This window comes from Mus pahari, chromosome 14 (genome assembly GCF_900095145.1).
Source record: "Mus pahari chromosome 14, PAHARI_EIJ_v1.1, whole genome shotgun sequence".
NCBI classification, from domain to species: Eukaryota; Metazoa; Chordata; class Mammalia; order Rodentia; family Muridae; genus Mus; species Mus pahari.
Window position 1 is genome coordinate 13038702 of NC_034603.1, and position 13918 is coordinate 13052619.

Consider the following 13918-nt stretch of genomic DNA (forward strand, 5'->3'; position numbering starts at 1 on the left):
AAATGTTAATTAAATGCCTCAGTCTCTATTTCAAAAGCGGAGTTTGCAGGCCAACCTGGGCTATACATCAAGACCATGTCTGAAATGGGAAAACAAACACCACGTTCTTTCTGTCTGTGAAGGCCCATGGCTGGCTTCTTCTCTCTCTCTCCATCTAGGTACTGTCCATATGCTTATCAGCTTCCATACGGTGAAGTCTACTCTACTAGGTGGCCGTCGCGTTCTTCAAATCCACCAGGAAGCTAGTCCTAACTCTTTATTTCTTTGGTTAACATCATTTAAAAAAAAAAAAAATAGCAATTAATTGAAAAGGAAATGTAGACACACAGTTTAAAGTTACCTAGCTGGAAAAAAGAGAGCCCATGATGTCCCAGAATCTCGCACTGTTTGGTGAACTGGTTTCCACGCATTGATCTCGAGGGGAAAGGCAGCCTTTCAGGTTGCCTCTGTACTGTAGAACACGTAATACAAGTAGATATTTCACAGAACTGAAACTGAAACTGTTCTTGATAGCACAAGGGGTGAATTTTTTTTCTAATATAACTAATCAACCATGGGAAGAGGTGGGCGGCTCTCTAAGGATTGTCTGATGATTCTTAGCGCTAGTAACTGTGATGTGGGCGGATTCATCTGTCCCAAATCTCCACATGTCACCCAGATTTTAAACTCCAGTTTCTTACTGCTGGGCCCCTCTGCCAGCCTGTTTATTTCTGTTGTACTGCCCCCAGTATACCCAAAGCTAGTACTCTTTCCTGCGCGCTGTGGATCCTTTGTCTTAAAACATGTACTACTCAAGAATGAGTGTCAACTTAAAAGGTTAAACAGCTTGGGGCTCTTAACTGAGTATAATAGAAAGTACCGCCTAAATTGCCATAAGCAAACGAGGTACTTTATCGGCAATGTCAGTAGAGGAGTAGGGTATGGGCATGTTGTTAGGCTGAGCTAGACCCCATATCCCGAGACTAGGTCTGGTTTTATTTTTATGTCTCAGCATTAGAGGTAACCCCCAAATTAGTACCGATTCACGTTTATGATTATTTTGATGCTGCAGCACTTTACATTATTTACCCACACATGTATCTGTGTGGGTATGTCCACATGAGTGCGGATGTTTTCAGAAAGATGGTTGTGAGCTGTCTAAAGCGGGTTCTGGGAACCAAACAGGCCACCTACAAGAGCCATATGTGCTCTTAACCATAGGGCTATCTCTCCACTTGCCCGTTTGTTTTGTTTTGTTTGTTTTGTTTTTGAGGCAGGGTTTCATTGAGTTCAGCCTGAATTAGAACTAGCTTTATAGTTGAGTGTTGTGGTTTGGTTTAATGTTTATATTATGCTAACTGGGTCCCCAAATTTGCATGAGGATCTGCTCATAAGATGCTGAGGGTCCCTGCTCCCAGGTGGGTTTGATTGGTAAATAAAGATGCTGGTGACCAATGGTTGGACAGGGAGACAGAGGAGGGACTTTTAGGATTCCTGAGCAAGGGACCAAGGGAGGAGGAAGGAGTTAGCCACCAAGTCGGGGGAGGAAGAAGAAAACATCAGGCCAGAGAGGTGCAGCAGAGATCATGGCGATCATGGAAGAGTCGGGGCCCAGAAGGGCTGCAGGTCTGGGTCCCCGGCAGCCAAGATGGAATATAGATTTTAGTAAGTGATGAGCTGGGATTATCAGAAAGTACACCAGTCACGTGGAGGTTTGGAAGTGCTTGCTTAGCATGAACAAGGCTGTCATTTTCATCTTAAGAATAGTAAGTAGGTTAATAGCTGTGTTAAAAAGCAACAAAGGAAAGCTGGCTTATCTTTTTAAGAATGAAAGTAATGAGCCCAACTTGATGGGACCCTCACTGGAGAAAAATGACATTTTGACAATGATGGGGTGATCTATTGGCCGGGCAGCAGAAGAATTAAAAGCATCTTTCCTTAGGTGAAGCATAGCAATCGGTAATTTTGAAGAAAGTAGCAGAGGCAACCTTAGAATACTTAGGGGTGTGGTATGGTGGTGTTTGCAGCCTACCCTCAAATAGATTAGTGGCACACACACACAAATAAGTCAAGTAACTCACGACACTGATGAGTGTTGAATCTAGACAATGTGTATGCAGGCGTTCATCAGAATATGCTCTCAATTCTTCCATAAATGAAGTTGGTGGAAAATGTGTTCAGGAAAATCTGTAAAATTCAAAATAAACAGCGAAATCAGTATACACTTACACACACACACACACACACACACACACACACACACACCTTGAAACACATACACAGACACACACACATACAAGTGATACACACACACTGGCACACACTTGACACATGCACACACACACACAGATACACACACATTGACATTCAAAGATACACACACACACACACACACACACACACACACACATGCACGCACTAAAAATCACTCAAACTTGGCTTATTTTTCTGTTATTTCCTTCTGGAGTCTCAGATTAGTTCCATAAAAGATAGAGAGTCTTAAGCTTATAATGGTATTAAAATAATATAAGATTTATTGATTTTTCCAACTATATATGAAAAGCACCTCGAGGTAGTGCCAGCTATGTGTCTACTTCTCTGTAAATAGTGTATTATAATTTCATTTTGTGTGTGGATTTACTTGTGTGTTTCAGTACACAGAGCACACATGTCCAGGACACAGAACAACCCAGGTATTACTCCTCACTTGCAATCCCTATGTATTTATTTGGCCTAGAATTTCCCGAGTAGGCTAGGCTAACTGGCCAGTGAATCCCTGGAATTTGACTGTCTGCCTCCACAGTGCTGTGATTATAATCATATGCTACCATGTCCAGCTGTTGTTTGTTTACTTATTCATCATTTATTTGAAAATCAAAACATAATTACATTGTTTACCCCTTCCCTTTCTTCCTTCCAACCCCTCTCGCATACCCCCCTCAAATTCATGGCCTCTTTTTCTGTTATTGTTACATATATACAGATGCATAAATATACAAACGCAACCTGCTGCTTCCATTTACTGTTGCCTGTATGTACGTCTTTAGGGCTGACCACTTAGCACTGGGTAATTAACTAGCGAACCCGCACCCGAAGAAGACAGATGTCCCCCTCTCATTTCTTTGAAAATACTCTGCCAAATGCAATTAGCCAGACCTATGCCCCACCAAATACTGCCCCTTTTATACAGCCTAGACTACCACTGCTGTGTAAAGCAGAGAGGAGGTGAGGATGGAGGATCCCTGATTGCTCTGAGCTAAGAAGGGCTTAGAGTGACTGTTAATGATACTGCTCCCCTGAGGTTATGATGAAATGTTCTAAACCCGCTTGCAGTAATGGTTGTATAACTCAGAATAATTTAAAAAAAAAGAAAAAAAGAAAAACCTTGAATGGGGGCATTTGGGTAGATTCAACAGTTTGTGAATTCAGTTGTTATATATAAAAGAGAAAAAAAAACTCCCTTAGTCTGTATATGGATTTTAATAAACTCTACTAGTTATGCATATGACCTGGCCAGCCCCTCCTCTGTAATAACTGAGGCAAAGTTCTGTGGATTTATTTAATCAGCTCTTGTACAATTACTGGGGGATTGCCCCTGATCTGTAATGCTAATGCTAGACTCTCTACTTCCCAGCTGCAACCCCCAGATACTTGCTGTTTAATTCTTGCCCAGGTTACCTCCGCTCCAGCAGTCTGTCCTGGAGGGGGGTGCATTTCACTCAGGCAGTGCTCCTGGCCCATCATGGCTAATAGAGACCTCTTGTTCTCTCCCTCTTTTTCCTCCTTCCGTCTCCTCTCCTCCTCTTTTCCTCATGGCCTCTACCTGCGACGCCCAGCCAGTTAACTAAACCCCCACCTCTTCTATTCTCCCCAGTCATTAGGTGTGGTCACTTTACTTAACCAATCATTTTAAATTGGGAAGCAAAATGTACATAGCATTACTTGGTGTGCTGAGATCTACTCATCAGGGTCAGAAGGGCAACCAGATCTTGGGGGCTAGTGTTTAGCATTTGAATTCATAGCAACACCACACTATTGCTGTGAAGAGACACCATGACCATGGCAACTCTTACATAGGAGATATTTAATTGGGGGCTTGCTTACAGTTTCAGAGGTTTAGTCCATTAGGTGGTAAGCAGGGCGACATGCAGGCAGACACTAGAGCAACAGCTGAGAGTTCTATATCCTGACCCTTGGGCAGAGAGGAAATACTGGGCCTAGCATGGGCTTTTGAGATCTCAAAGCACCCGCCCCCCCCCCCCCCCCCCCCCCCCCCCCCCCCACCCCCCCCCCCCCCCCCCCCCCCCGTGACTCCTACAACAAGGCCACATCTCCTGATCCTTTCAAATAGTGCCCCTGGTGACCAAGCATTCAAATCAATGAGCCTATGGGGGTCATTCTCATTAAAACCACCACACTCCCCTCAATGAGCTATATTGCCTGATAATGATATCATTTTCTTTATACAATTAACCTTCAGAAGGATGCCATGAGGATAGTTAAGTAGAATGGGATTCTTGTAGACTTCTAGTTTAGGCAGTTGATTGTGAGTAAGTGTGTGTGTGTGTGTGTGTGTACGTATGTGTGTGTGGTATATATGCTACATATGAGTGTGCTTGTCTGAGCATATGGGGGTGAACGATACAGACAACAAAGGTTTTCAGTTCTCTTTTCTCTCTCTGCCACTTGCCTAAGCCGGTTGATCAGAAAGCTCTTGGGATGCACTAATCTCTGCCACTCAGTTTTAGGGCACAGGCATGCATGTTCAGCTATGGCTGGCTTTTTATGTGGGTATTAGAGGATTCAAATTGAGATCTTCATGCTTGCAGAACAAGCCTCGTGCCCACTGAGCTATCTTCCTAGGCTTTTAAAATTCTCAGTGTTGATTGTATAATAATTTTAACCGGATAGAAAAAGATGTCTAAATACTCAAGAGAAAATAGCATAAGAATAAATGAACACATAGAACTTCTCCTTCAATTCTCAAATTGGCTACCCAGGGTCTTCGGAGGTTGGCTTAATCGTGTGAAAGCTGTGCTAGGAGATCTCAACTCTGGATTGCAAAAGCAGTGCCCACTGAGCTGGCCGTCAGTTACCTGTAGATCTACCACAGATGTCCATTTCTATTTAGTAGCAAGCGTTGGCTCTATAAGAAATTTGGGAGCTAGTCTTTTAGAATGGCTAGAACCACAGCAAATATTCAAGGTTTAAAACACCACACTGACTTTCTCCTGGCAATTGGATGCGTCCATAGGGAACATATCTTTAGAACTTTGCACGCTGTTCCCGTTTCCCTTAGCTCCCAGGCCAGTTTCCTTTATGAACAAGTTGTGGCAACTGGGCATTTTCTTAAGTTTGTTCCCATAAATGCAGTTCCTGGTTTTTCCTGCTTTGGGTGGCTGAGTGACTCTTTCCAGGAAGTACTTACATTGTGACCCTTCTCTTTTATTTGGGTGACCCTCTCTCCAATCCCAGCTGGTTTTTTTTTGTTTTGTTTTGTTTTGTTTTTTTGGTTTTTTTTTTGTCTCTGGGATTTTCTTTTTGGTTTTATTTACTTAGTAGCTTCTGAAGTCTTCCCCAAACTGGATTAGCAGCAAGGTTCCTGCAGTAAGTAACCCTTTCATTACCAGAGCAATTTTCTTCACACGTTGTTTTGAACTTCAGCATTTACAAGCCACTCCTGTAAAACTCAAAGGTAAAAGGACACATGATTTGTTCTTGTTTTGACATGTCCAGTGTACTTATGGTGGAGTGCATAAGCTTTGAAGCCATTTTTGTTCTCCTTTAAAAAGACATAGAATGACAAAGGGCTGAGGTGAGCCCCCCTTCCACTAAGGCAAAGAATGAATTTAATGAAACGTTTAAATATTGTTAAAACTCTGAAATTTATCTGAGAAGGACAAAGGCAACCGATTCATGTTTAGTGTTATATGCATTTTGAATTCTTTATTGTGTGTTTCTGGCCACATTATTTCCTGCCTTAGCCAGTAGTGAAACTTTGAGAGTAAAAGCCAAGGAAAGCTGTTGCTAGCACAGGCGGCTTCTTACTGCAACCATCAGCCAGTATGGATTTTTACCTAGGAGGCTACATACAGAAGAGACTCGTGAAACCACTGCTCTGCGGTGTGGCAGGTTTAAAGGTTATTCCAAAATGGCCTAAGGGATCCAAACAAAAGTGGTTATAAGGAGTCATGAACAGAATCCCCAGAAACACTTAAACCCTGCTATGAAGCTAGTAGGTGACAGTTACTGATAATCATCAATTTGACAAAATGAGTCACATGGGACCATGGCTCTTGAGGGCATTCCCTTGATTAGTATGATGCCATTCCTTGGATAGGGCATCCTGGACTGCTTACGAGTGAGGAACAGGAGGCACTGAGCAGCGACATGCATACATTCGCATCCCTCTCTGCTTCTTGACTATGGGTGAAGTGACCAGCTGTTTCAAGTTCCTGATGCCTTAACCTGCCCCACGAGGGACTGTGCATTAAACAGTGAGCTGAAAGGCACCCATTCTCCATAAATTCTGTCCAAGTTTTATCACAGTCACAGGAAACGGGAGGGAAGATATGTTACCGTGAACCTTAGTGTCGGCTTTGGCTATATATTACTTATTTTACATCGATGAATGTTTTGTCTGCAGAAACATGGGTGCACATGTTTGTAGTGTCTATGGAAACCAGAAGAGGGCGTCAGATCCTCTGGGACTCGAGTTAACAGCTACACCTGGGTGCTGAGAATTGAAGGGGGGGGGCGGTGATCTCTGGAAGAACAGAAAGTGCTCTTAAGAGATGAGCCATCTCTCCTGCTCTGATGACCCTGTATATGTAAAGGTTGTGCTTACAGTTTTATAATAGGGGATACCCAGAGGTTCCGAATCGTATGTGTGTGTGTGTGTGTGTGTGTGTCATAAGCAGTGGACAGAGACACATAAACATCAAAGCATACTCATTTTGTCTTGTACAGATTGTAACTTGCTCTTGGCAAGTTTCCGAACGAACCAGAATGGTTGCAATGCCTTACAAATCACTTGGTGTTCATCTTCTGTTACCTAGGCCCTGCCTAATGAAAGGCCACACTAGTTTCTAGTGGCAACTGATTCTCCAGGGACTAAACTAAAAGCAAGGAACAACAGAGCAAATAGCAGAAGGTAATAGCGAGGCAATGGTAATACAGATGAACGTAGTAATTAATAGATCCCTGCAGAGACCAGCTTAAGTCCTCAGCAAGCTTGAGACCTTATACTATAGGCACAGATCCTGCTCTAAAAGCTTCTCCATTTAAAATACGGCAGGAATGTGCCACAGTATTAGAAGACTAGAGCAGAACAAAAGGGTTTCCTGGATGTCAGGGAAAGGGTGTGTGCACACTAACGTGTCTTGAACCTTGAACCAAAAGAAATGACAAACCTATTTACACCTTTTATTTTCATACAGTAGTTAATCATTTGCACCAGACGGAGGAGTCGGATTAGTCTCAGGGAGCAACCCCAAACCATTCACTCATCCAGCATCTGACCTTTTACTCTTCGTAGTCCCTGATGCCTTGGAGACGAGTCTTAGTCTAGTCAAGGAGAGAGTTAAAAATTGCTCTGGGTTTGCACGCGGCAGGGACCAGCCTTTCACATTGTCCCACGTGGTCCCAGCAGGTGAGTGTAGGTGTGGGCGCGTGCGGCTCGTGGTGTCTGCGGAGTGAGCGCGAACACGTGTCAGAATGGCTGGGGTCACAGTGCATGTCCGGGTGTCACCTCACCCTTCCTCGGAATAGTCAGCCGGACCAGCCCCAGAGAGAAGCCGGCGTTTCGGGCCCACTCACCGGAGGCGGTGCGGGAAGATCCCGCCGTGCGCGATTGTGAGTGAGCGTGGGCGCACGGGGGCCGGGCGATGGCGAGCTCGCGCGCAGGCGCAGAGTGCGTGCGCGAGCCGGCGGTCGCCGCAGAGCGCGGGGGGCGGAGCCGGAGCGCGGGGACCAGGCCATGGCGGCCGCCGGGCGCTGGTGCCGGCGCTCGGCCTGGGAGCGCCTTTGTCGCCGCGGAGGATGGTGACCTCACGGCTCGGGCCGCTTCCGCTGCCTCCGCCTCCCGAGACGCCGCAGCCGAGGCCGGACGCGGGAGAGCCGCCGCTGTGAGCCGCGCATACCGGCCGCCCCCCCCGCCGTCGGAACCGAAGATCTCACCGGAGGGGCGGGAATCGGAGCCGGGCAGCAGCGGACACTGCCATCCCCAGTGCCGCCCCGCAGGCAGGGAGGCTGCGGCTCCAGGTGACTGCGGTCAGCCGGGAGCATCCCGCAGGCCTGCTGCCCACTGCGCCTCCCCTCCCCTCCCCTCCCCTCCCCCACCCTCGCTCCTCCGGCTCTTGGCCCGGGCCTGGTCCCCCTCCGCACCGCGCCCTCCCGCCCACCCCCCGAGCAGCGATCAGTCTCCTGCGACCTCCTCGCGGAGCCTCATACTGGTTCCCGGGGCCTCTCGGCTGCCTCCTCACCACCTTCCATCCTTCCTTTCTCCCGCGCCTGGAGAGGGAGAGAACTCTCACATTCCTGAGATGCCCTCATTGGGGCTCACCCCTCTCTGCTCTCCTGTACCCCGGTTGCAAGGCCTTTCCCGGTCTCTCTCGCAGAGGTGCCCAGTCCGGGCACCTTTGCACAGGTTTGCATTTCTAACTTTTCGTCTTTTGCGTTTTTGTTCACTCTTTGCTTTCAAGCTTCTTCCCTCTTCCCTGGCGTCTCCTCACCTCGCAGCCCCCTAAACTCAGCCTAACCATGTGCAGGCGGTGCAGGTTGCGGGTTTCAGAAAGACCTGCCAAGCCCAAAGAGTAGGGGGACCCCTGGCTTAGTGTGCAATGTGCCTCTCTTCAGTCACGAGCTGCTCATCTCTCTCTTACTGTGTTCCTTTCCCCGCTCGCCATCCCTGGGTTCGCCCTCTCCAGTTCTGCTTTCCCACCCTAGAACCTTTGTGGAATGAACCCCCTATTCTATCTAGGGTTTAGGAACTTGGCTCGACTCTTAAGCGCGCCTTTCGGTATGAGGCGCGGTAGAGCCAGCACCCTTGGCGAGGCAGGGAGCACCCGGGCTTCTCTTCCTGGCAGAGTTTCTGCTCCACGTAATCCCCTAGCCTTGGGGCTGCTGCGTCCGTGCCGCGCTGCTGTGCTGTGCTCGCTGCCTGCTTGCGGCGAGCTGGCTTGGGGTTACTACAGTTCAAATGTATCTGAGAAAAGCAGGCGGGGTGGGGGGAGGTGCGGGGAGAGAGTGAGATGGGGCGGGGGAAGGGGCCTTTGCAGTGGGAAGGCATCAAAGATTAATGGATGGCTTTGCATCGCTGTCTGCAGTAAACAGGAAACTAGTCTGAAAGGAAGGGGTGTGTGTGTGTGTGTGTGTGTGTGTGTGTGTGTGTGTGTGTGTGTTTTATAAAATACCGAGTGTGCAGTTTTGTGACTCTTGAACCAGACCCAAAAGGATGAGCTGTCGGTGCTGCAGTCGTGACCCAGGCTGAGCGTCCAATGGCAGAGGTAGCGTTGTTTTCCTTCTCTGTGTCGGGCCCTTAGGTTGGACGATGGCTCTTTCACTTGAGTGTGGACTCTTATCCGTGGATGTGGTTTCGGAGATGATGAGGAATCACAGAATTGCTAGTAGTTTCTGTGGAAACCAAGTCTATACAAAGTTAGCTAGCAACACAGTGGGAGTGGGGAGGACTAGCTATATTTAAAACGTGTGCCAACGCTTATGTAAGGAAGTTCTCTTTCCTGGTCTCCTTTCTGGGCGGAGTTACTTTCGGATTTTAGGGTCCTGCTTCGCCCTCTCCTGTTTTTTGTTTTTGTTTTTTTTAAGGTCTCAGTATCCCAATAGATAGACAGCCTCCTTGTCCCCCATTTCCTTAGATTCAGTTTTAGTTTATTTAGATTGTGTTTGAATTGCTGGGAGCAGAGAAGGAAGGTCGATGGTGATGGTTTTGTTTGCCTTTAGATGACCAAGGAGGTGTAACTTAAAGCCCTAAATTATCTGTTATCAATTTACATCATCACTAATTTTACAGTGAGTCATGTGTTACTCTAATTTTTGCTTTGTCTTTTTAAAAAAGGTAGTTAAGGAGTTGTTGGACTTTTTTTTTTCTCATACCACATTTTCATTTTCTTTTTCTTTTCTTTTCTTTTTTTTTTTTTTTAAGATAGTTTTCCTGCAGAGCCCAGACGTTACATTTTTCTTACTGTTGAAGATTCTTTATCTGATTTCTCCCTATTCAAAACTAAACTTCGATAGTTTTAGGAAAATGCAGAGTGAGGATCTGTGTTTCCTAACCTTCAAGCCCTATAATAAACTGCACATTATACAAGACGTTGTTTCCGTGTCTTGGAAAGGCATTTATTGAAACAGCTAGTGTTTGGGGTTTTGGTGAGCATTTATTGAATCTTTCTGTTTCTGGGAAGAAAGTTTACTGTTTCTGGGACAAAAACTTTTCACTTATTTAGCTGCTGTGCTGTCTAAAATGGGTTTGAGTCATCTTTAGTTTACGTGGCTTGCAGAGACATGACGGAGAATTCATTTCCAGTTTCTTTCTATAACTCAAGGAAGTTTTAGGATCTTACAGGGACAATAAGATAGCGCAGAAAGTTTACATATTTGCATTTGGCTGTGTTAGACCTTTTGTGTTTGCTGTTCCTGGGTCTAGGGTTGTTGGGTATCGTGGTTTTAAGAGAATTCTGAGCTCCAGTTTAATAATTGCTCATTAGCTGTGTTTGACCCTGGATCTAGAAAAACATAAAAGGTTTGAGCCAGTCATTAAGGATATATAATCTCTGTTACTTACTTAGTGCCTCTGTGTGGGCAGATGTGCAGTATCTTGGTGCTGGCGGAGGTCAGAGGACAACTAGAAAGTTCTCGATTTGAGCCATGTGGCCCTCACACCCGCCCTCCAGCATCTAAACCATCTTGCTGGCCCAGACTGCTGTGTTCTCGCTTCGTGTTCTTACAGCCTAGTCCAGTGAAAGACATAAGTAATCTCAAGCTTTTAGAATCATGGCAAATGCTCTGAATTTTGTCTAGCTGTTGGTTTAGTGCCTGGAGCTAGAGTGTAGAACATTGATTTCTGTTTGTGATGGTTTCCACCTGTCCTAGTTATGCCTACTTGAGCAAGGTTCAGAATCACAAAGTTCTGAGGCATGGGTTGGTCTTTGCTATTACTTTGCTTATGCGTGTTTTCTCCGAGTATTACCATAGGGCATCTTTTTAATGACTTACAAAAGGTCCAGAAATAAGTGATCCATTGAATAAGTAGTAGATTTATTCTTAAGTGGGCTACTTCATCTACCCCAGTCCCTTTAGTCGTTTGGCTTTTGAGTGAATATGCTATCTTTGTTTCTGGATATTCTTCTGCACTGACAGCTTTAGGGACCCACGGTTTCTTTTCTTTTTTCTTTGGTTATATTCCTGAGACAGGAGCTGTAGGTGGGAATTCCCAGAGAACATGTACCTTTCGGCTAATGGGTTCTTTTGTGACATAGATGATCCCTCCAGCATTTTCTCCCCACCCACATCCATATCTAGATTTTCACAATAGGAGTACGTGCTAATTTTTTTCCTTTAGAGCTACAATAAATGGAAGACATTGTCATTTAAAAAGTAACATTAAACACAGAGGAAGTTTCCAGGTTAGATAAATACTGACCACAGATATTAACTCATTGATGCCTACTTTTGCTTGTTAGACAAATGGCAGTAGTGAATCAGATTGGATTCTAGAATATGCAGAAGTAGTCACTTTACCAGTTTAGTATTAAGGCTGTAGTGCTTCTTCTGTTTCCCTCTAGGTCGTGGGACATCTCTTAGATACCCAAACCTGCAAAACCTGAGGTCCCTTTCATAAATGGCATAGAGCTTATAAGCATCCTTCTGCATGCCTTTATTAAATTGTATTGATTGCCATTCAGTAGAAGCCTACGGGTGAGGCCCAGGACAGCTTGTGGGAGTTTGTTCTTTCCTTCCACCATGTAGCTTCTAGGGATGGAACTCAGGTTTCCAGGCTTGGCAGCTGGCACTCCTACTTGCTGAGCCATCTCAACTGCACCCACCCCATGTCCAAACCATCTCTAGATTATTTACAACACCTAATACAGTGTATGAACTAGGTAGATAGGCTTTATACTGTATTATTTAGGGATCAGTGACGAGAAAAGGTCTGAACATATTTGGAACAAACATTTTAATATTTTCAGGGCGCGATTATTGACTGCACAGATAGAGACCCTGTGGACACCCAGGGCCGGCTCGAGTAGCAAGAGCGTCCCCTAAGTTGATGTTTCTCTACTTTGTGGTTGGCAGTCATGCCAGGTTATAGCGATGTTATTCTTTGTGATAGCTTTTTCCTTAGGACAGAGTTGCTCTGACCTAGTCTCACGGTCTATTTTTGTGTATAGGAAGATGGTTAAAAGCTCTCATTTCAAGTCATCGGAATTGCAGGCTTTATCTATAAAACAACAATAGCGTATTATTGGCAGCATGTTTACATATATAACAACATTCCCATTATGGGAATGATTAGCAGAGAGTCATTAATATCCTCTCAATGGTGTGCTAAGCCAGGTTCCTTTTAGTTTAAAGTATCAGAGCTAGGGAGTTCCACAGTTCCAGAGCCGGCCGGAACACTGACAAACACTTAACTAACACAGCAAGCTGTCACTATAATTTCCTTCACAAATAAATGTTTTCACTTCTCCTGTAATGTCTGAAATTACTGCCAAAGCTAGAAATGTGTTTAGCTTTCTCAGCAGAATTCTTAAAAGAATATTGTCAGAGCCAAGAGTCCAGGATCCTCTTCTTCTTGAAGCTGTCCTTTACCCACTTGGGTTTGCCCTATGCCATCCCACAGATTAATTTGTAGCTATTTCTTCACATTGCCCTTTAAGATCCTGCCGACCACCTTCCAGTTCCTTCCTTTACCCCCACCCCCTTTTCTTTCCATTTTCTTTATGCTTGTCATTGTCTAAGCAGACATCTATCTCCCAGACTCAGAGCTTGGCACCTCCTATGGCCTGCAAGCCTGCTACGGTGCCAGGGAAGCATTTGATGGGCTTCCTTTTCCTTTCCGGAAGAGACACTCACTTTGAGGATTCCAAACTAAGTGTGGAAAAAGGAAACAATATTGCAAGTTATGTTTCTTTGTGTCTTCACTGAACATTCTCTGCATTGTTTGTCCAGTTTTCAGTTGGGAGTTTCGCTCCATAGGCTTTCTGCACAGAAGCAGGGTCATGGTTCTGATCTCTGCAACTGTAAAAAGGAACGAAAGGAATTCTTAGTACTTCCATTTTGATTATGAACGATTAAGGATAAGGGCAGATGTAAGATTCAGAGAACTGAACCTGCTACACTTCCATTACTGTATGCTTTTTCATTTGGTATTTGAGATTTCGCCGATAGGGAGGATATTTTCTTCAACTTAGAACATTCTCATGGTCCGTTTTTGTTGCCTTGGTAGATTTGGAGCTGACGGCTTCTTGAAATTTTGAAGTGCGAACATTTAAAGTCTGAATCACCTTGGGGCAGATCTGAAAGTTGGAGCAATTTTGATGTAATATAAATATGGAAACACAGTAGGGGTGTTTCCGGGACAGCCCATTAGATTCTTAGGAGGCCCTCAAAAGGTGCTCCATGTTGACTTTGTTTACACCTTTCATCTTTTGGTGTTTTAGGTCTGCTCCAAGGAAACAATCCAAACCCCACCATGGCTGCGAAGGAGAAACTGGAGGCGGTGCTGAACGTGGCCTTGAGGGTGCCCAGCATCATGCTGCTGGATGTCCTTTACCGCTGGGACGTCAGCTCCTTTTTCCAGCAGATCCAAAGAAGCAGCCTCAACAACAACCCTCTCTTCCAGTACAAATACCTGGCTCTGAACATGCACTATGTAGGTGAGTGTCTGCACTTAACATGCACTATGTAGGTGAGTGTCTGC

At 45.3% G+C, this 13918-nt stretch overlaps 1 protein-coding gene across 1 annotated transcript in view; it reads left to right on the plus strand.

Annotated features, from left to right (window-relative positions):
* Window positions 1-7937: 7937 nt before the first annotated feature.
* Rnf145 (ring finger protein 145) overlaps window positions 7938-13918 on the plus strand; it is a 45965-nt gene continuing 39984 nt past the window's right edge. The window contains exons 1-2 of the mRNA XM_029546420.1: window positions 7938-8241; window positions 13659-13874. Of these exons, the coding sequence (XP_029402280.1) occupies window positions 13691-13874 (184 nt within the window). The 5' untranslated portion in view covers window positions 7938-8241; window positions 13659-13690. The remainder of the gene's footprint in view (window positions 8242-13658; window positions 13875-13918) is intronic.